The following is a 22208-nucleotide window of genomic DNA, read 5'->3' on the forward strand; positions in this document are numbered from 1 at the left end:
TCCCTGTAATGTTGGATTCTACCCTACAGAACTAGGAATGGAGTGGGATGCGTGGCTGTTCAAAACCTTTGAAACCGAACAGGTAAAATTAACCGTGACGTCAAATTGTCCTCAAATTCCAACTTACTTTTCCTGTGTTTTTCATTTGTCCTCACCAACCCCACTCTGTGTCCCCTTCCTACCCCCGCCATCAATGACCTCAGTGCAAATACAAGTGGGATGGTACTTCTGGATGCTCCATGTTCTGGATGCAAGTGGTGACATAATCCTCCTGGGGCTCACATCCTTCCCCTCATTGGTTGCCTGGAGCTCCTGGAACCCCCCCTAGACCCAGAGCAGCGGGAATAAAAGCAGCTGCTCGCGCTGGGAGGTTTCAGAGGCATTCAAGTGTCTCCACCACTTCTGCCAGAGTGCCATTGCCCACCGCCAAAGCTACTGCTGCTGCTCCTTCCTCTGCTCCCAGCCACCTGGTGCCGGCTATCAGGTAAGCCCGGACATTCCTGCTTAGCTGGGATTCTGTTTCTCTTTCTCCCCTTGCTTCCCTCTCTCTCTCCAGTACTTTTTCTTAGCGGATCTCCTCTTGTCTCAACGGCTCTGTCCATTGCTGTCCAGGTCTCTTCGACACACTGCGTTACTCTGCAAGGCTCCTTCCACAGGTAACCCTGAATGGTCTCAGTTTGCAAACTCCCTTCTTCACTCTCCTCATGCCCAGGCTGGCTCCAGTCTCTTTCTCGCGGCTCATGTACTTAGGTCAGTCTGGGATGCTGAAGCTCCCCAGGGCACTGCAGGCTGATCCTGATGCAGGAGTACCTTTATGAAGCCAGTGCTGTCATGGGTCACATTTTATGTCTAGTGGACCAAGGGAAATGCGTTTCAAATCCAGGACAGTGCAGGCAGGTGGGAAACAGGGACAGGTAGCTATTAAACAGAAGCCCTCATTTGTGGGTTCTGGGAATTTTTTTTTTTTTTTTTTTTTTTTTGCCAGTTTAAGTCCTGGGTCCCAATTTGAGACTTCCAGATTGATTCTTACTGGTCATATTTATCAATGTGAACAGCTGAGCATTGGAATTTGGTCTTTCAGTTTCTTGGGGATTCCAACAGCAGAAATTTGTCCTTGGGAACTTCCTTCCCCCACCATGTGTAGTAAAAGTCCCACACCAGCAGGACAGTTCTGGGTTGTACAAGCAGGAAACTGGTGGTCACAGGTACTCCCAGTGTGTCCTAAGTGTGTACGGTGTTGGTAGGGACCTATAGACCAACATCTTTTCACCCAATTTCCTGCCAGTTTTCTTTGCTAAACCAAGCATTCTACAGGCTTACTGGATCATCTAGTGGTTCACTTAGCTATTGCGCATATGATGGTGAAAGGGAGTGAAATGACCAGCCTGAAACCAGGACAACTGGGAGTTAGAGGCATAGGCAGGAGCAGAGCCCAGGTCTGTGGGCTCACGGAATTTAGACCTGCTACAGGTGGTGACATTCTTTTCTTGCAGAGAGGTATCATGGGGTTCTCGAAGCTGCCCCTCTTCCTGGTCCTCAGCATGCTGATCATCCACCAGGCAGGCATGCTCCAGGCAGCACCATTCAGGTAAGACAGCCCTGCCTGGAGCCCTGTCACTTCCCACAGCCCCTGGAATTATACAATTCTATGTTCTCAATTGTGCTGTGCTGAATCTGGCTCTTATGAGGGGGTGGTAATGTATGAATGTAAACATGTAGATACGTTTATCATAAATTTTTTATGAGATAAAGATGTATAGCACACAGTTTATAGACATATGATACATTATATTCCTTGCAAATTTCATATACTGTGAACCTCATAGCATTCTTTTGTTGATTTTTACCAGACATTTTTATCTTTAGGAAACCTAGTTACTAGTTTAACCATAATTTGTGCAATGAATTGCATCCTAATTTGCTAATTGCTTTGCCAATAAATGTTATTAAATCTGATATATAAAATCTGATATATATTTTATCTAATTTCTCACCTTCATTCAAATTACATTAAAGTGAAACCATTTTCAGATTTAAATAATTAATAATGGCTATATTTTATACTAAGCTCATAAAATTCCTGAAAATCTAACCATCACCTTTCACAAGTCTATATGATCCACTTGGACCAAGCCACTTCTCTAGGTCACACCAGATCCTAAATCCTGGTGAAGCAGCAATTTTGGATGAACAATGGCCTACGCCCTGTCCATTGAGAGCTGGTTTAGTCACATCTGTAGGGGAAGTCCCAGAATCCAAGAAACTTCATTGCTTATCCTAGAATGAGGACTTTCAGGGACTCGGAGCACCTGTTGCTCTTGTTTCTCCTCCCCAGGTCGGTCTGGAAAAATGGCCTTGTACCAGCTACACTCACTGAGGAGGAATCGTACTTCCTACTGGCCACAATGGTGAAATATTATGTGCAGAAGGCCAGTGAGCTGGAGTATGAAACTGAGGACTTCGGGTAAATCTGTGTATCCCTCTCAGAACATGGCTTACCTTCTCCATTGGCATACCAGGAAGACATATCCTTAAACATGAGATTGGGGGACTTCCTTGGTGGTCTGTGCTTCTGATGCAGGGGGTCCCAGTTTGATCCCTGGGTGGGGAACTCACGAGTTGGCCACATGTTGATCTCACATGTTGGCCAAAAAAAAAAAAAAATTGAGATTGGGATAGTGCCATAAGTGTCTCTCTCATCTCATAAGCCTTGGATGATTTTTAATTTACACAGAAAAGATGGCTGTTACAGATCTATGTTCTAAGACCAGTGACCCAAACCCCCTTTGTTTTATGATACCCCTGGAAATGTCTACAGGGAGTGATTGTAGTATTTTCCCTAATGCTCTAGGCTTTTCTACTGTGATGATCGTATTTAGCAGAAACATTTAAGGTTCACTGGTGCCTCTCAGAGTAGTAATTTTCCACTGATGGTCCCATGGGGCAGCACCTGCTCTCAACCTCTCACTGACAGATCTTTTCATTTTTCTCCATCCTACAAATCAGCATCATTGCCCAGGAGAGAACCAGTAATGCCGCCACTGGCATGACCCGTAAGATGGCAGGCTTCCTGGGCAAATCTGGGAGCAAGATTAAGAGGAACATCATGTCCACCAACGTGGCTCCAAAGCCTTTGGCCGGCACCACAGGGATCTTCAGAACCAAGTAGTGAAATAACTCCAGGAAGAAGGTGACCAGCCCAGTACTTCAAATGGCACAGCTGGTGGCTGGGTATTACAGACATGCATGCCACATTCTAACCCTCTCTTGGCCCGTACCTTAAAAAAATCCACAGCAGAGTTGCTGAGCCCAGTGTCTAGATACAGAACAGAGAGTCTCAATATCTGAAATCCCTCTAACTTGGGTTCATTTGTTTTCCAGTGTCTCCTGGTGATACTGAGATCATCTGCCGGGAAACATAGATCCTATTCATTTCAAAACACTGTTCCAGACTTCTCTGGTGATCCAGTAGTTAAGACTGCACACTTCCACTACAGGGGGCAAACGTTCGGGCCCTGGTTGGGGAACTAAGATCCCACATGCTTAAGATCCCTCACTGCAACATGCCACACCATGGTGCAGAAAAAGCAAGCATACAAACAAAAACTGCTCCTTGCAGTTATAATTGTGATTATTCTAGTTTTTGAGTTTGAAAGGCAAAGACCCGACCCTTTGAGAATATTCCCTACAATGTCATCTGGATTCAGAGATAGACTTGGGTTCAAATACTGTGTCCTCTACTATGTCACCATGGGCCAAACCCTCTATAAGCCTGTTTCCCCATTTAACTTGAAGGCAACAATACTAGCTACCTGTTAGCAGCTGAACTCTATTCTTGTAATTTGCAATGAAAGAAACTTGCAGAAAAAATAGCATGGAAGACCCGCATGTATGCATGCTTGATGTTGAAAATGTTCTTTTCCTTGAAGTAAACTGAAGCTAAATGCAAAATAAAATCATTTGCAGTTATCTAGTGTGCATCTTTTAAATATTTGATTCTATGTTCAGTAAATATGATTCATGTCTCATCGGCTTATCTGGCAGAAAATTAGGGCCCTGTCAGCCAACTTTGCCAAGAGGTATTACATCCATTATGAATTCAAACTAACTTAGTCTTCACAGACATATTTTGTCCTTAGAAGTATTTTGATTGTGAGATTTTTTTAGTGATAATATATCTGACAATGTTTATTAAATGGCAACCAAACCCTTAGTTTAAAACAAACTTAGCCAAAATACACTACATTTCCCTTGTGCTCTAAAGTTAGAATGTCCTTAAAATAACTTTAATATTCTTTAATGTGTGTGTGTATGCTCAGTCGTGTCTGACTCCTTGCAATCCCATGGACTGTAGCCTGCCAGGCTGCTCTGTCCATGGAATTCTCCAGGTAAGAATACTAGAGTGGGTTGCCATTTCCTATCCCAGGGGATCCTCCCAACCCAGGGATCAAACCTGCACCACTGAGGCACCTGGGAAGCCCAATCTTCTTTAATAAGCATGTTCAGTTTAACCTACTGTTTATTTTGCTTCTTCAAAGTTAACTCTTTTTAGAAGCACAGTCTAAGAATATTTATCAAGATCTTTTGCAAAGCAAGAGTAAAAAGGCTTCAAATTAGGACTTAAGTGACTCTCTGAGCGAGGTTCACAGATTTAAAGAATGGACTTGTCGTGTTCTAGTTCCTTACTCTTCCTACTTGGCACTCAAAGTTCCATAGAAGCCCAGTTGCTTGAGAAGAATTTCAGTAAACTTTGCAGTCAGTATGACTGTGGGGAATACAAGTCCCTGGCTATGAGCTAGTCCCGTGCCCCAGACAGCAAATTCTGACCTCCACTGATTACACTTCCTGTGTTATACAGGCTAATAATACTATTTCTTTACATCAGAAAACTTAACTATTTGTAATGATACATCTATTTGTGATTATTTGATTTATGTACACATTCCCCAATAGACTGTAAATACCATGAAAGTGAGGACCATAGCTAGTTTTGCTCACCATTACATCTCCAGCATTTAGTCTAGGAGGTGCTTAATAATTCTGTGATGAATGACTGAAGAAACATGTGCCAAGTCTAGAGCCCAGATTTCTGGTTCCACTGGTGCTGCCTTGCATTACCTTGGATAGAGAATTACATTTCCACTGAGTCTCAGATACCATGTTTGGAAGAGGGTTTTCAGCAAGATGGTCACTAAGTGTTTGTCCATCCACTTTAGACTTCTAATCTCTTTAAACATGAAGGAGGGAAGAGAAGTCGTCCAGATTAGAAAATGGCCCAGTAGGGTGCTGTAGGAGAGGCTGTGGCAGAGGGTGGTTGGCTGAGCATTCCTAGGAAATGGCATAAATGACTCCCGAATGAAGTGTGACCTGTCTACAGCCTTCGGAAAAATTGTGAAAGGAAAGAAGTTTCTCACTGAAAACTACTTTTTTCCTTATCAGTTTCTTAAATCCTCACACCCACCACCATCAACATGACCATGCTGACAACTCCAACAGATCAGTGTCCTCTCACCTCCCATTCTGTCCTGACTCTAAAAAAAAAAAAAAAAAAAAAAAAGCGAAAATAAACACATTCACATATAAGCGCACTTTTAAGAACTTTTTTTTTTTTTAAACACTTTACTCTCCTGCCATTGGGGTCTGCATTTTCCAATTTAAGCTGTTTGGGGGGATGTTTAACTCATACAAATTAAATAGTAAAGACTGAACTTCAGGCATGGTGGGAACTTTTTTTTAGTGGTTTAAGGGAGGCTTTCATAAGCTTCCTCAAATCCCATGCAGAAGTGCCACACTTTACCAGCTTTACCTCACTGCCTGACTCCTAGGAGCATCAACGAAATTCAAGTGCACAAACCCATCCTACATAACACTTTGTTAACAAAATCATCACTTAGGTACCCTTCCAGGGCTGAGACTCTGGTGAGGTATGTGAGGTATTCCCCTTGGGAGCAAATTAAGGGGGCACCAAAAAGCTTAGTAATCAAGGTGATATTTTAATGTTAACACTTTGAAATAAAAATGCAGAAAAAATTCATGATGAACAAGATACCAAGTTTTTAATGAGCCAACATCGGTATTGATTTTTTTTTTTTTTTTTTGCCTTAGGCTTCAACTCTTCCTCCCTTCCATTCGGATGAAACACAACTGTGAGTGTACATAATGAAATGTGCCAACAAGGCCCCTTGTGCTGATTGCATCACTGTAGGCTGGGGGAAGGGCTGTTGGGTGGGCACCCAGGGCTCAGACCATGGGAGCAGGCATCCAAGAACTGACAGGGAACCTTCAGAATGTGTCCTGGAGGGAGGCTTCCGAGTTCAAAAAAGAGGCTTCCGCTGGAGCACAGACACTCTTTAAAACCATTACCTGTCTGCACATAGAAACAGCAGAGCCATGTACAGGGTTTTCACATTCTTCAGGCAGCCATTCAGCCCTGCATACTGAAGAAGGGATCTCTGCCGTGAAACAGTGAAATACTTCATTTCCTGTTCTACCAAACATCCCTGTCCTGATAAAGTCCAGAGACAAACATAATATTGGTTGTTTTCTCTCACTGTAGGAGCAAATGCAGGGAGGGGGGACAAAGAGAGGGCTTTCTCTTCGCTGAGTGCTGAGAGAACACAGTAAACGATGACAGGAAGGATCTGTGTTCTGAGAGACTCTAAGTGAGTCGTGACGACCTCCCACACAGTGTCCCCAAGGGGCAGTGGGGGTGGGGATGAGGCATCTCATCAGTGCTGTTAGTGAGTCAGGCTGCCGTCAAGGCTTCAGCTCTCCTCTGCTAACGTAGGCAGGGGGAAAATGCCAAAGGAGAAATGCTCCTTACTTTATGTGAAAGGGAGAATATTTGGGGAGTGAAAATTAATCCTTTTTGAAAATAAATGATGGAAGGGGGCCACTCCTGAACCAAGCACCATACTGCCTAACAGCTGTGGCCAGCCAGACAACACAAGCGGGATGATGTTGGGGAAAGCAGGCAAGGGCTGACCTCAGACATCCAGTAGGTGATATGACTCCATTCCTGGTGCTTCTGCATCACTGTGCTCCACCTGCAATGCCAATATCCTCCCTGGGCCATTTCCACCGACCTTTGGTTAGACACTGAGGACTAAGTTTAGAATGGTCACCTAACATATTATTTTTTCCATTTTACTAGAAAGTTATTGATTAATAAGAATTTTAAGGAATCCCTAAAGGTAATATATTAGGCATTTGTAATAGGCAGTAGGTAGATATTCTGTGGCTGGAGATCCTGTGAAACATACAGGACACTGGAGAAGTCCATTTACCAGATAGTAAGCTCAAAACAGTTAAAAAGGAAAACTTAAGGCTAACGAACTACCTAGCTTCCCCTTCAGTGTTCTTGCATCAGAGATATAGAGAGACTAGAAACACTCTCAGAGGACAAGGCTTGCTTAGCAGATGGGGGCCTTTGCTCTTGGCATTCCTTCTTTGGAGTATTTTCCCCATATCTCTTCCCCTGAGTGCCCCTCCATCCCTACCCCTCACCTCCAATATATCCACATCCTAATTCCCAGAACCAGAGTATGTTAGGTTTCACGTCATGGAGCAATAAAATGGAATTAAGGTTGATAAGGGCTTCCCAGGTGGCTTAGAGGGTAAAGAGTCTGCCTGCAGTGTGGGAGACCCAGGTTCGATCCCTGGGTTGATAAACATCTGTCCGTTGAGAAGTGGAGATTATCCTGGATTATTCAGGTCCTAAGTAGAAGAGGCAGGCAGAGAAGGGGGCAGAAGGGTCATTGAGATCCAATGTGCTGCCTTTGAAGATGAAGGAAAGGGAACATGCCTTAAGAAATGTGCGTATCCCCTAAAATTTGAAAAAGGCAAGGAAACTAATTCTTCCATAGAGCTTCTAGAAGGAATGCAGGCATACAAACACCTAACTTTTGGCCTCTAAGACCCACTTTGGACTTCTGAGGACAAAAATCTGTAAGACAATAAATTTGTGGTTTTAAGGCACTCTAGTAATTTGTTACAGCAACAGTAGGAAACTAACACATCTTATCATTTGATCTAAGTTCAAATGTCATCTTAAAGAGACTTCTTGACATCTCTCACCTGATAAAGGATTTTCCCATGCCCAAGCACTTTCTATAACACATTTTCATTTTGTCTGCTTATTATTATCTACAATTACTTTACTAATGTGTTTACTACTTTTCCCTTTCACAAGAATGTAAGTTCTAGGAGGGTAGTGGTTTTCTTTTCACATATCATCTCCATTGCTTTGCATACTACTACATGGAAGATACTTAAATAATATCTGCAGTATGAATAAGCCTTAAGCTAACAAGGACCATAACATTCCTGCTACTGCTCAGTCACAAAGGGCAGCTGTTACAAGTGTCTCGTGGCCAGCAAGTCCTGTGTTGCAAGGAACTCCCAATACAAAACAGGAATAGAAGCAGAAATAGCAAACAGAATTTTCCAAGTAGTTAATCAGTTGCTTAATTTTAGGTACCTGGAAGCAAAAAGTTTGAACAGTAAGCACTATCCCTGGACAACTGTAGACCAGACAGCCTTCTGTGACGGCCAAATAGTAACCAGTTGGGGATGATCAGAAAGCTGTGAAAACATATGTAATTCACTCAGGTTGCCTAAATATCATGTAACCACAATTCATAAGGGAATCACATGTAAAAACACCTTATAACGTAAGGACAAAAGGATAAATTAAAAAAGGCCAAATCTTGAGATTACTTTCTTTTTATATTGATAGGTCAATTCTTTAATAGAAACTCTGAAGAGTATCAGCTTCTGCTAAAGACAACAGCGTTGATAATCTCCAGTTGTCTGGTCAGATACAAGCAGACCTGGTTCTTAAAAGGATAGCCACAGAAAGGGCTGGCTGCCAGGGACGTTGGATCCGCCTGCTCCAGTGAGCCGCGCATAAATCAAAAGGGCTGCACACCCTCCCATACCAGAACAAAGCCAGCAGTAACAAACCCGAGGGCCCTACGCTCAGCCAGCCAATGGCCATAGAAATGGGGCGGGACCTCGGGGGTAATGGACCAATAGGATGCGGTGGGGTTGGAGCTCTCCCCGGGTCCTAGGGCAGCGCGGGTTTGCAGCCCCCGCCCCAGGCCATGTGGGAGCCTCACAGCGCCGAGGCGTTCGCGGCAGCCCTCGGCGGGGTCTTCTTCCTGCTTCTCTTCGCCCTGGGGGTCCGCCAGCTGCTGAAGCAGAGACGGCCGTCGGGCTTCCCCCCGGGACCGTCGGGGCTGCCATTTATCGGCAACATCTACTCACTGGCCGCCTCGGCCGAACTCCCCCATGTCTACATGAAAAAACAGAGCCAGGTGTACGGCGAGGTACAGCCGACGGAGGGCCCGCGCCTTCCTCCCCGGGGTAGGGGATGGGGGTGGGAGTCCGATGCTCGTGGTTGCCAGTTGTCGGGACCCTGCTCCGTGTGCGCGCAGCGTGGGAGCAAGCCCGCTTCCTGTGCCAAGGGACAAGGTCCTCAGGCGGCGCCACTGCCGGGGGCTGGGGAAAGGAGAGCCCTGCCCATCCGTGAGCCCCGCCCACACCGACGCCCGCGGAATCTGGGCGGGATTCTCCCGCCCGCGAGGGCGAAGAGGTGCCGCTCCCGCGCATGTGCAGTGGGACCCTGGACCCGCGCCGGACGCCCCGTCGGGCGTCACAGGCGCCGACTTCAACGTTCGTTCCACGCGCCCGGCTTCTCGGGTTCACGGAACCTCACGCCGCGCGCGTAGGTTAGCGTCCCCTTACGGCTTCTGGGGATTTTCAGGGTTGAGTTAATGGTTAATAGGAGGTCTTTGGGTATTTGCATTTGAGAACGGCTGGTCTAGGCGTCTGCTGTGAGGAGGAGCGCAGGTGAAGGACTGTGAAAGAGCGAATGAATTAATGAGTGAAATCAGTGCGGTGTCCCACTGCTGTGCTGTCTACCTGGAGATAGGAGCGCCCTCGCAGCAAACACGGAGCCTCCCTTGCAGTGTGACCTCTCCAGGGCAGGTCTTCTAGTACTTTTTTTCGGCGGGGGAAATTTTGGCGCAGACCTGCTGAGTGACTTGTAGGGTTGCTGCACAGCTGCCAAAAGCAAGAGAAAGGCCAGAGTCCTAGCTTGCCTTGGGAAGAGTGTTCTAACGTGGAGGAGGCAGAAGTTTCCAGAAAACGCCTTGACCCAGCTCAGTTGATTTGTTTTAAATCCTTTCCTTTATAGGAAGCTACTAGCCAGACTCTGATAGGTTCTGTGATGAAGAGGTGAAGAAGGCAGTGTCAACATAAAAAAATGCCTGATGTGAGAGTTGGGAGTTAAATTTTATTTGGGGGCAAAATGAGGACTGCAGCCTGGGAGACAGCACCTCAGATAGCTCTGAGAAGCTGTTCCAGAGGCAATGGGGTAAGGCCGATATTTATGTGACTTTGGTGAAGGGGTTGTTCATGTAATCTGGGCACATATTTTTGCAGAAGGTTTTAGTAGTTGTGAGGAGAGGATGTCACCATGAATGAATTGAGTGCTTTTCTAGAAATGAAGAGATGTTAGAATTGGGTTCATAAATTCAGCTCCTGAAAATAGCAACCTATCTGAAGACCTGTTCTGCCAGTTTTTTGGAATGGAGTGCCTCCTTCCTGGTCTCCATCCTGACTGCCTTCAGGGCATAGTGAAGGTCAGCAGGTGCAACAGCACTTGATGTAGAGGTAGATGGCAAGTGCCAATTGGAAGTAGTTGACAGCAGTCACAGCCTGATTTTAGGTAGTTACAGTCCAGTGAGAGAGAAGCATTAATGATCAACCACAAATTGTGTGTGTTGTGAAAAAACAGGACTGTTGGGCAGTTGTGGCATTCAGGTTTGGGGTTACATTCATATTTAAACCAGTTTTTACAAGAATTATTCGAAGTTTCTGCAGTTCACTAATGGTCTCTATCACTATAGGAAGGCTGGACTTAAAGCAAATATATATAATTCTTAGATTTTATTTTCCATCCTCCAGTTCGTGAGTGTATTTGCATGGTTTTCATCAAATGTATTTGATTTCTGGTGTGTTGGTATGAAGTATCATCAGTATTACAGAGAAATCAGAAGATGTGAAAGAACAAGACCAGAGGTTGAGTCCTCTTTCAAAAAAGGTCAACATTTCTTAGGTTCTAGTTGATGTGGTGGTTGAACACTTCAGGCTAATGTTTACCATTTAAAGAGAACTGGGATTTTTTTTACAGCTGATGCATTATCTTTGCTATTGTTACTTGTTTTGCATGATAAATCATTTGTTCTTTTATTCCCTTAAGATTAATTACTGAGACCTTGTACAAGGGCAAGTATCGTACTCAGGCTTAGATCCCCAGATGGCTTAGGCAGAAAATGACTTCTCTTAAGAAAGCCATTCCTGGTTCTTTCTTTCTGGGGAACCCCTATCCCATCTGATGATAAACAATAGAATATATGAATGTGTTGGAAGATTGTCATCTTGGGATAGGTAGCTCTGGTTTAATGGATTTGTGGCACGAATTACCAGTTTTTTTGCTAGTACAACTATTTAAGGCAGCCATGGATCTTTACAGGCTTTCCTGATAGCTTAGTTGGTAAAGAATCCGCCTGCAATGCAGGAGACCTCGGTTCGATTCCTGGGTCAGGAAGATCCCCTGGAGAAGGGATAGGCTACCCAATCCAGTGTTCTTGGGCTTCCCTTGTGACTCAACAGGTAAAGAATCTGCCTGCAACGTGGGAGACCTGGGTTCGATCCCTGGGTTGGGAAGATCTCCTGGAGAAGGGAAAGGCTACCCACTGCAATATTCTGGCCTGAAGGGTTCCATGGACAGTATTGTCCATCGGGTTGCAAAGAGTCGGACACAACTGAGCAACTTTCATTTCCACTTTGGATCTTTACAAAGTGGTCTTTTTACTTAAGGTGGTAAAATCAAATAGGACTAACTGTGTTATTATATCCAAGAGTGGAGGGAGAAGAAAATGCAGAAATTGAAAGGATGTATGCATTGAAGAGTAGACATTGTTTGAATAAGTCTATTTTAGACTTAAGTTGAAAACCACCTAAAGTATTAACCCTTTAATCTGATTGTTCTTTATCTTAGTTGTGAAACACCCCTACAGGTCTCTCATTGTCTTAGAGATATTTTCCAATTATGACAAAGTCTCAGAGTTGGTTTGAGTTTTTAATGTACTATACTTTTCTTGGAAGCGGAAGGAAACTATTATCTTCTATACTTCTAGAAGGTTGTGGAAAGTTTATATGTCTTATAAATAGAATCTTATTTTTCTACTATGTTTCATGATGATCTGGAGATGTGTGCTCAGAGAAAGTCATGGACTTTAAAATTGCTTATGAGAAGTGACAATCACTTCAAGTGACAACTACTTTTATGAAGTCTGTGAATTCAATTCTCCTTCGTAATTCTTGAAAGGAAGACAGCCAGTCTTCAAGTCTTATACAGTCATTTTAAAGACATTCTTATATAGAAGTGTACCACACTGAGACTTAACATTACCTTAGAGATCCATCCTGAATGTGTAAGCTTCTGCAGTGACTAATCTTAACCCAGATTTCAGAAGCATTCCCTAGCTAGCAAAACTAGTATGAGGGGTTTTAACAGATTATTTTCAGGTAATGCACATAAGGATAATAAAGTAATTACTTTGAGGCAAGTGGAGTTGACAACCTATAATTTATTTATACAGTAAGCATTTATTGAGATTTATGCAAGGCATTGAATGAGATTTTATGGAGTGTTCGAAGATGAAAGGGATGAAATCACTGAATCAAAAGAGTTTATAATTTAGCCAACAAGCAGAAGATAAGCATTCATATAATGCTTCTGGTTTTTTGTGCCAGTGCTATGTTGCTTCAGTCGTGTCTCACTCTTTGTCTGTAACCCATTGTAACCCACCAGACTCCTCTGTCCATGGCATTTACCAGGGAAAAATACTGGAGTGGGTTGCCATTTCCTACTCCAGGGGATCTTCCTGACCCAGGGAGTGAACCTGTGTCTCCTGCATTGGCAGGCAGGTTCTTTTCCATTAGCGCCACCTTTGGTAGTATTGAATTAAGTGCCATGGGAGCTTTTAAGCATGTGCTGTGGTGGTTCAAGGGAAAAAGAGAATGCACCAAGAAAGGCTTCATGGTGGTTGGTCCCTAAAGACTTGGTGGTTTGGACAGTATGGCAGTCAAGGGGGGCATTCCAAATGAGAATACAGCCCAAGCAAATGTTGAAAAGTATATGGCAATTACCAGTTTTTATCAAAGGACTTTTTACATTCCTCTGTTATTAGCACTTAGTCTATAGTGTTGTAAAATATGCTTAAATGTGTTTCTCCACCACTTTTCTTTAATTCAACATATATTTATCAGTTGTTAGCATATGCTATGTACTATCCTAATTGTGGAGATTTAGCAATGAACAAAACAAGTGGAAATCCCTGCTCTTGTGTGGTTTATATTATAGTGATGGAAGGGAGGCAGTGAGCAGGACAGGAACAATGTAAACACAGTAAGTATATAACATGTTAGAGTATAAAATATAAAATAACTAAATTAGGGTAAGGAAGATGAAGAATACTAGGGGGTGAAATTTTAATGGGTTAGAGCAGGCCTCACTGCAAAAAAGGCATCTGAGAAAATACTGCAAGGAAGTGAAGTAGCAGGCTATGGGAATATCTAGGGGAAGAACATTCCAGGCCAAGGGAACAAGTACTAAGGCCTTGAAGCAGAAATATGCCATGTTGAGAGTCACCTGTAAAGAGACAAGAGGCAATTGAGATCATATAGAGGAGAAATGAAAGATTAGAGTGATGAAGATTACACTAAATGAAAGATTAGTGATGAAGCTGGTAAGAAACTGTCATATTTTGTCTGTATTGTTAAGTTGAAACATCATGACGGCTGAGAAGTGATGTGGGGCTTGGGTGAAAAATGGAGTCAACATGGCCAGCTCAGGACTTCCCTGGCTGTCCAGGGGTGAAGAATCTGTACTTCCTCTGCAGAGGGTGCAGATTCAATCTGTAATCAGGGAACTATGATCCAGCATGCTGTATAGTGTGGCTAAAAGAAAAAAAAAATCCAAAACAACAAACACCATGGGCAGTTTGGGACCTGAATATAGTTTAGGACATCTACCTGGTGTCCCAGAATTACGTGATATATGGAAAATCACACATCTGGTGTTGTAAGTATTGAGTGCTGAAAGTTGAGGAGGCACACAGGAGGAGGATTTTTTCTTTGTATTTACTTAAAATTATGCTTCTGGGAAAAGACTTTAAGACCATCCCCTTACTGCTTTGCAAACTGAAAAGAGCCCCTCCTTTGCTCAGCTGATAATCACTTCCTTTGTACTGAAACTCTCACACTGCCGCTATTGACATACCATTGCTTATGGCAGTCAGTCCACGACTCTTCCCCAAAGTTCCGGGTGTACCTTCTGCTCCGTTAGCAGGGTACATCCTTGTGCCAAAAACTCTTTTGCTCAGTTTGTTGATTCTGTTGCTACTTGGAGGTCTTTATCACTTTTTCTTCTGTAAATACTTCTGTTGAACTTCAGTTCTCTGCTAAGCCTGCATCCCACCCCCCCAAAATTGTGTGAATCATGGCCAAAATCCATTCTGCCTGTTTGCACAAAAATGAGGCTTGACTCAGTATTTTTGGCACTCAAAAACCTTCAGCTAGGGACTTCCATGGTGGTCCAGGGATTGAGAATCCGCTTTCCAATGCAGGGGACATGGGTTTGATCCCTGGTTGGGGAACTAAGATACTGCAGGATAACTACTGCAACAGGAGAAAGCCTGGATGCTGCAGCAAAGAGCCCTGTACACAGCGATGAACAGTGCTATATGGCCAAATTTTTTTTTTTTTTTTAAGTTCTCAGCCAGTGCCTGAGAGGATGAGGTTAAGCAATCATTGCATCTCACTGATAAGGTAGCACTGTTCCTTCACTGGATTAGGCCCCTATGTGGGGCTAACTAGAATAGAGTACCGGAGGTATGACATTTTAAGGGAACCTGTAGTGAAGCATGTGAGAAACTACAACAAGGAACAGGATGGATATTCCATCTTTTAGCTCAGAGGCAGCCACCTATACCAAAGTGGCAAATGCCTATACTCCAAGGTCAGATACCCTTAGGGCCCTCTGTTAACTTCATGGCATTCAGGGGCCTAAATAAATAAACCAGTGAGTTTCAGTATGTTTTGTTGAGGAAGGGGAAATTTTCCCCTCTGCCCCTCTTGAGTTCTTATGGCTGGACTAAGAATAGAATTGACACAAGACAGAGTAACAGGAGAGAAAGAAACACATTAGAATTCATGCGCATGGAGGTCTCGTAGAAATGGGATGGAGGAAATGACGAAAGCAGGCAGATTTTATATTTTTTAGATAAAGAACCAATAAATTTGCAAAGAATTGACAGGACAAGAAAAACTTTGGTTTTGGGTGCCCAATTAGTGAAGAATCTAAACAGGTCTTGTGATTGGGCAGTAAATTAAAGAAATAACAAGATTTGTTTAAAAAATGCTTCTCAGCCCCAAATTCCCTGTCTTTGGTAATCGGCAATAAGGAGTCCTAGGGCGATGAAAGTGAAAGTGGAGGGTGAAAAAGTTGGCTTAAAGCTCCACATTGAGAAAACGAAGATCATGGCATCTGGTCCCATCACTTCATGGGAAATAGATGGGGAAACAGTGGAAACAGTGTCAAACTTTATTTTTGGGGGCTCCAAAATCACTGCAGATGGTGACTGCAGCCATGAAATTAAAAGATGCTTACTCCTTGGAAGGAAAGTTATGACCAACCTAGATAGCATATTCAAAAGCAGAGACATTACTTTGCCAAGAAAGGTTTGTCTAGTCTATGGTTTTTCCTGTGGTCATGTATGGATTTGAGAGTTGGACTGTGAAGAAGGCTGAGTGCCGAAGAATTGATGCTTTTGAAGTGTGGTGTTGGAGAAGACTCTTGAGAGTCCCTTGGACTGCAAGGAGATCCAACCAGTCCATTCTGAAGGAGATCAACCCTGAGATTTCTTTGGAAGGAATGATGCTAAAGCTGAAACTCCAGTACTTTGGCCACCTCATGCGAAGAGTTGACTCATTGGAAAAGACTCTGATGCTTGGGGGAATTGGGGGCAGGAGGAGAAGGGGATGACAGAGGATGAGATGGCTGGATGGCATCACTGACTCAATGGACGTGAGTCTGAGTGAACTCCGGGAGTTGGTGATGGATAGGGAGGCCTGGCGTGCTGCGATTCGTGGGGTCACAAAGAGTCAGACACGACTGAGCGACTGAACTGAACTGAACTGAGGGCTTCCCTGGTGGCTCAGGTGGTAAAGAATCTGCCTGCAATGCAGGAGACCCAGGTTCAATCCCTGGGTCGGGAAGATCCCTGGAGAAGAAAATGGCAACCCACTCCAGTATTCTTGCCTGGAGAATTCCATGGACAAAGGAGCCTGGTGGGCTACAGTCTGTGGGGCCATAAAGAGCTGGGACATGACTGAGCAACTAACACCAGCACAACAACCTCCATATGCAGAGAGTACACCTTTCACATGAGAGATTTATTTCCTACTTTCAGGGAGATAAAAAGAGAGAGGTGTCCCTCATTTTTATTTATTTTTATTTTGGCTTGCAGGATCTCAGTTCCCTGCCAGGGATCACACCCAGGCCACAGCAATGGCAGTTCCAAGACCTAACCAGTAGGCCACAAGCGAACTCCCTAGAGTATCCTTTTTGTGTTGGCCATTTCTTCATTAACTTTTAATTCAAAATAATTAATGTGCCATTGAGGCATATTTTGGGATTACATATCCCAGGCCCCAACAAAAGTTGTCTTCAGTTTCAAGTCTCTTGGGCCTTCGACAATCCCCTCCCCTACCTAAACCTAGAATAATAAATGATATATAGATGGAGTCACCTCCTCAATTTTTCTTGGAAATAAACAGAGGTTCTGAGAGATCATTGACTGTTTTGAGTTGGAATGAATTTTAAAAGCGCGTATAACTCAAGTATTTCTTGATTTTCTATAGCAGCCCCGAAGCCCAAAAACATTAAGGGTTCTATCCAGTGACCTATATCTGTTTAATGGCAAAGCTTAAAGTATAACCCAGACCTCCTCAATCTGGTACTGTTTGCATTACAGCATTTACAAGATTATGTCTTCAGTCATTGAATGTGTAATGAAATCATTGTGCTTGATAGGTACTCTAAACAGTCAACTTGGTAATAAATGCCAGTATTTTCAAGAAATAACAAATACTGAGAGAGCTGGACTTAGTACATGTAGATTTCTCTGGTTATATTTCTCAATATATTTTTCCATTTAAATGTTTTTCTTTTCTTCTCAAAGATCTTCAGTTTGGATCTTGGAGGTATATCAGCTGTGGTTCTAAATGGCTATGATGTAGTAAAGGAATGCCTTGTTCATCAAAGTGAAATTTTTGCAGACAGACCATGTCTTCCTTTATTCATGAAGATGACAAAAATGGGAGGTATGTTTGTTTTCACCTATCTAGTGATTTACTAAACTATTATAAATCGCAGTTCTTATTTTATGTAAATTTATTACATAGTAGTGACTGAACAACTTACTTAAAACAACAGACTTAGGGACTGAACAACAACAATCACATAGTAGAGATTGGTTTCTGTTGTACTGATTAATTTATACCGTTCTGTTACAAGTCATGTCTGACTCTGCAACCCCGTGGACTGCAGCACGCCAGGCTCCTCTGTCCTCCATTATTTCCTGGAGTTTGTGAAAATTCATGTCTGTTGAATGTGTGATGCTATCTAACCATAACCACCTCATCCTCTGCTGCCCCCTTCTCCTTTTGCCTTCAGTCTTTCCCAGAATCAGGGTCTTTTCCAGTGAATCAGCTCTTCACATCAGGTGACCAAAGTATTGGAGCTTCAGCCTGGCATCAGTCTTTCCAATGAATATTTGGAGTTGATTTCCTTTAGGATTGACTGGTTTGATCTCCTTGCTCTCCAAGGGACTCTCAGAGAGTCTTGCCCAGCACCACAATTTGAAAGCATCAGTTCTTCCGTGCTCAGCCTTCTTTATGGCCCAACTCTCACATCTATACCTGACTACTGGAAAAAAAGTAGTCAGGCTTAAATTGAAGAAAATAGGGAAAACTGCTAAGACATTGAGGTATGACCTATATCAAATTCCTTATGATTATATAGTGGAGGTGATGAATAGATTAAAGGGATTAAATCTGGTAGACAGAGTGCCTGAAGATTGTGGACAGAAATTCATACTGATTAATAGGAAAGCATTAATTAGTTAATTTAAGTTTTAGAACCTAACATTTGAGGACTTTTAGGCTGTATTACACTCATATTTTACACGCTAATTCTTCTCTTGTAATCTAGTTCTAATAAATACTGTAAATGATGTTTTAAAGAATTAGCACAAGCAGGTTTTGTGAAACAAGTATACATATGTGTGCACACATACTGGAATCAGAAGTATGTTTTAAGCTAGTCTTGAGTGCTTGGTGACATTTTATGATCATTTTAGTTCTAAGTTTATAAACCCTGAAACAGCCTTTCTTAACTACTAATTAATATGATATGTAAATGAAGAACTGTACGGTATGTGTGAAGGACTAGTATTCTCTATGGTTTAGTCTTGATCAGTATCAGATGATTATATATTCAACAAGAGAGAAAGGCTGAAAGTTAATGGATGAGAAGAAAGCAACAGAAGACTAACATAGAATGTTGATGTCTATACATCCGTTTTCATAGTTAATAGTATGAGTTTTTATGAACTTCAAAATTTTCCAATTTAACGAGAGCTTCACACTTCATTTCCAAGAAAAATGCAATAGCTTGGTTACATAGACTAAAATATACATAGATTTAAAATGAAGAAGATAAAAAGTAACTATTAAATTGCAAAGCCAATCAACTTGTGCAAAGAAAATACCAACTTAAAAGGCTGAATTATCAGGCCAGGGTATGATGAACCTTGAAAGCAATAGTATAACTAAAAAGCAAATCTCCAACTTCTTAAATACTCTTCTAAGTAATAATTAGACCAACAAAGAAATTATACCACAAGTATAACAGAAGACCTTTTAGGAAATTATGAAAATGAATGATATGATCAGAATAATATTTAGGATAAAATATATGTTTTTTGGCATCGCCTTTAGTTGGAATGAAAAACATTCCATTAGAATTGGATTGGAATAAAAGCTGACCTTTTCCAGTTGTGTGGCCACTGCTGAGTTTTCCAAATTTGCTGGCATACTGACTGCAGCACTTTCACAGCATCGTCTTTTAGGATTCTAAATAGCTCAACTGGAATTCCATCACCTCCACTAGTTCCTAGTGATGCTTTCTAAGGCCCACTTGCCTTTGCATTCTAGGATGTCTGGCTCTAGGTGAGTGATCACACCATCGTGGTTATCTGAGTAATGAAAATCTTTTTTGTGTGGTTCTTCTGTGTATTCTTGCCACCTCTTCTTAATATCTTCTGCTTCTGTTAGGTCCATACCATTTCTGTACTTTATTGTGCCCATCTTTGCATGAAACGTTCCCTTGGTGTCTCTAATTTTCTTGAAGAGATCTCTAGTCTTTCCCATTCTATTGTTTTCCTCTATTTCTTTCCACTGATCACTGAGGAAGGCTTTCTTATCTCTCCTTGCTATTCTTTGAAACTCTGCATTCAAATGGGTATATCTTTCCTTTTCTCTTTTGTCTTTAGCTTCTTGTCTTTTCACAGTTATTTGTAAGGCCTCCTCAGACAGCCATTTTACTTTTTTGCATTTCTTTTTCTTGGGGATGGTCTTGATCCCTGCCTCCTGTACAGCGTCACGAACCTCTGTCCATAGTTCTGCAGGCACTCTGTCTATCAGATCTCATCCCTTAAATCTATTTCTCACTTCCACTGTATAATCATAAGGGATTTGATTTAGGTCATACCTGAATGGTCTAGTGGTTTTCCCTACTTTCTTCAATTTAAGTCTGAATTTGGCAATAAGGAGTTCATGATCTGAGCCACAGTCAGCTCCTGGTCTTGTTTTTTGCTGACTATATAGAGCTTCTCCATCTTTGGCTGCAAAGAATATAATCAGTCTAATTTCGGTTTTGACCATCTGTCCATGTGTAGTTTTTTCCTGTGTTGTTGGAAGAGGGTGTTTGCCACGACAGTGCGTTCTCTTGGCAAAACTTTGTTAGCCTTTGACCTGCTTCATTTTGTACTCCAAAGCCAAATTTACCTGTTACTCCAGGTGTTTCTTGATTTCCTACTTTTGCATTCCAGTGCCCTATAATGAAAAGGACAACTTTTTTGGGGTGTTAGTTCTAGAAGGTCTTGTAGGTCTTCATAGAACCATTCAACTTCAGCTTCTTCAGCATTACTGGTTGGGGCATAGACTTGGATTGCTGTGATATTGAATGGTTTGCCTTGGAAATGAACAGAAATCATTCTGTAATTTTTGAGATTGCATCCAAGTACTGCATTTTGGACTCTTTTGATGACTGTGACGGCTACTCCATTGTTCTAGGGGATTCTTGCCCACAGTAGTAGATATAATGGTTATCTGAGTTAAATTCACCCATTCCAGTCTATTTTAGTTCATTGATTCGTAAAATGTCGATGTTAACTCTTACCATATCCTGTTTGACCAATTCCAGTTTGCCTTGATTCATGGACCTAACATTCCAGGTTCCTATGCAATATTGCTCTTTACAGCATTGGACTTTACTTCCATCACCAGTCACATCCACAAATGGGTGTTGTTTTGCTTTGGCTCCGTCTCTTCATTCTTTCTGGAGTTATTTCTCCACTAACACATTCAAGTATGACCTAAATCAAATCCCTTACGATTATACAGTGGAAGTGAGAAATAGATTCAAGGGATTAGATCTGATAGAGTGCCTGATGAACTATGGATGGAGCTTCGTGACATAGTACAGGAGACAGGGATCAAGACCATCCCCAAGAAAAAGAAATGCAAAAAGGCAAAATGGTTGTCTGAGGAGGACTTACAAATAGCTGTGAAAAGAAGAGACATGAAAAGCAAAGGAGAAATGGAAAGATATACCTATTTGAATGCAGAGTTTCAAAGAATAGCAAGGAGAGAAAAGAAAGCCTTCCTCAGTGACCAGTGGGGAAAAACAGAGGAAAACAATAAAATGGGAAAGACTAGAGATCTCTTCAAGAAAATTAGAGACACCAAGGGAACGTTTCATGCAAAGATGGGCACAATAAAGGACAGAAATGGTATGGACCTAACAGAAGCAGAAGATATTAAGAAGAGGTGGCAAGAATACACAGAAGAACTATACAAAAAAGATATTCATGTCCCAGATAACCACGATGGTGTGATCACTCACCTAGAGCCAGACATCCTGGAATGTGAAGACAAGTGGGCCTTAGGAAGCATCACTAGGAACTAGTGGAGGTGATGGAATTCCAGTTGAGCTATTTAGAATCCTAAAAGATGATGCTGTGAAAATGCTGCACTCAATATACCAGCAAATTTGGAAAAGTCAGCAGTGGCCACAGGAATGGAAAAAGTCAGTTTTCATTCCAATCCCAAAGAAAGGCAAAGCCAAAGAATGCTCAAACTACCACACAATTGCACTCATCTCACATGCTAGTAAAGTAATGCTCAAAATTCTCCAAGCCAGACTTTAACAATATGTGAACTGTGAGTTTTCAGATGTTCAAGCTGGTTTTAGAAAAGGCAGAGGAACCAGAGATCAAATTGTCAATATCTGCTGGATGATTGAAAAAGCAAGAGAGTTCAAGAAAAACATCTATTTCTGCTTTATTGACTATGCCAAAGCCTTTGACTGTGTGGATCACAATAAACTGTGGAAAATTCTGAGAGAGATGGAAATACCAGACCACCTAACCTGCCTCTTGAGAAATCTGTATGCAGGTCAGGAAGCAACAGAACTGGACATGGAACAACAGACTGGTTCCAAATAGGAAAAGGAGTGCGTCAAGGCTGTATACTGTCACCCTGCTTATTTAACTTATATGCAGAGTACATCATGAGAAATGCTGGGTTGGAGGAAGCACAAGCTGGAATCAAGAATGCCAGGAGAAATACCAATAACCTCAGATACACAGGTGACACCACCCTTATGGCAGAAAGCAAAGGACTAAAGAGCCTCTTGATGAAAGTGAAAGAGGAGAGTGAAAAAGTTGGCTTAAAGCTCAACATTCAGAAACTAAGTTCACAGCATCTGGTCCCATTACTTCAAGGCAAAT

At 42.4% G+C, this 22208-nt stretch overlaps 2 protein-coding genes across 7 annotated transcripts in view; both read left to right on the top strand.

The window, feature by feature from the left end:
- The first annotated feature begins 391 nt into the window (after positions 1 to 391).
- On the top strand, positions 392 to 3969 carry LOC109568818 (calcitonin receptor-stimulating peptide 2-like). Its single transcript, XM_070803142.1, has 5 exons — positions 392 to 484; positions 613 to 656; positions 1494 to 1588; positions 2336 to 2464; positions 3007 to 3969. The coding sequence occupies exons 3-5, from the start codon at positions 1503 to 1505 to the stop codon at positions 3167 to 3169; spliced, it is 378 nt and encodes a 125-aa protein (XP_070659243.1). The 5' UTR covers positions 392 to 484; positions 613 to 656; positions 1494 to 1502; the 3' UTR covers positions 3170 to 3969.
- Positions 3970 to 9057: 5088 nt separating this feature from the next.
- CYP2R1 (cytochrome P450 family 2 subfamily R member 1) overlaps positions 9058 to 22208 on the top strand; it is a 93566-nt gene continuing 80415 nt past the window's right edge. The window contains exons 1-2 of one of the 6 annotated variants that reach the window (XM_070803627.1): positions 9058 to 9329; positions 17316 to 17457. In XM_070803627.1, the coding sequence (XP_070659728.1) occupies positions 9105 to 9329; positions 17316 to 17457 (367 nt within the window). In that variant the 5' untranslated portion in view covers positions 9058 to 9104. The other 5 variants (XM_019975148.2, XM_070803632.1, XM_070803629.1 and 2 more) reach the window with 5 other exon arrangements.

The sequence above is a fragment of the Bos indicus genome, chromosome 15 (assembly GCF_029378745.1).
Source record: "Bos indicus isolate NIAB-ARS_2022 breed Sahiwal x Tharparkar chromosome 15, NIAB-ARS_B.indTharparkar_mat_pri_1.0, whole genome shotgun sequence".
NCBI lineage: Eukaryota > Metazoa > Chordata > Mammalia > Artiodactyla > Bovidae > Bos > Bos indicus.

Coding starts and splice junctions, on each gene's coding strand:
- LOC109568818 (XM_070803142.1), top strand. CDS start 1,503: ATGGGGTTCTCGAAGCTGCCCCTCTTCCTGGTCCTCAGCATGCTGATC. Junction 1,589..2,335: donor CTCCAGGCAGCACCATTCAG/GTAAGACAGCCC, acceptor TCTCCTCCCCAG/GTCGGTCTGGAAAAATGGCC. Junction 2,465..3,006: donor TATGAAACTGAGGACTTCGG/GTAAATCTGTGT, acceptor CCTACAAATCAG/CATCATTGCCCAGGAGAGAA.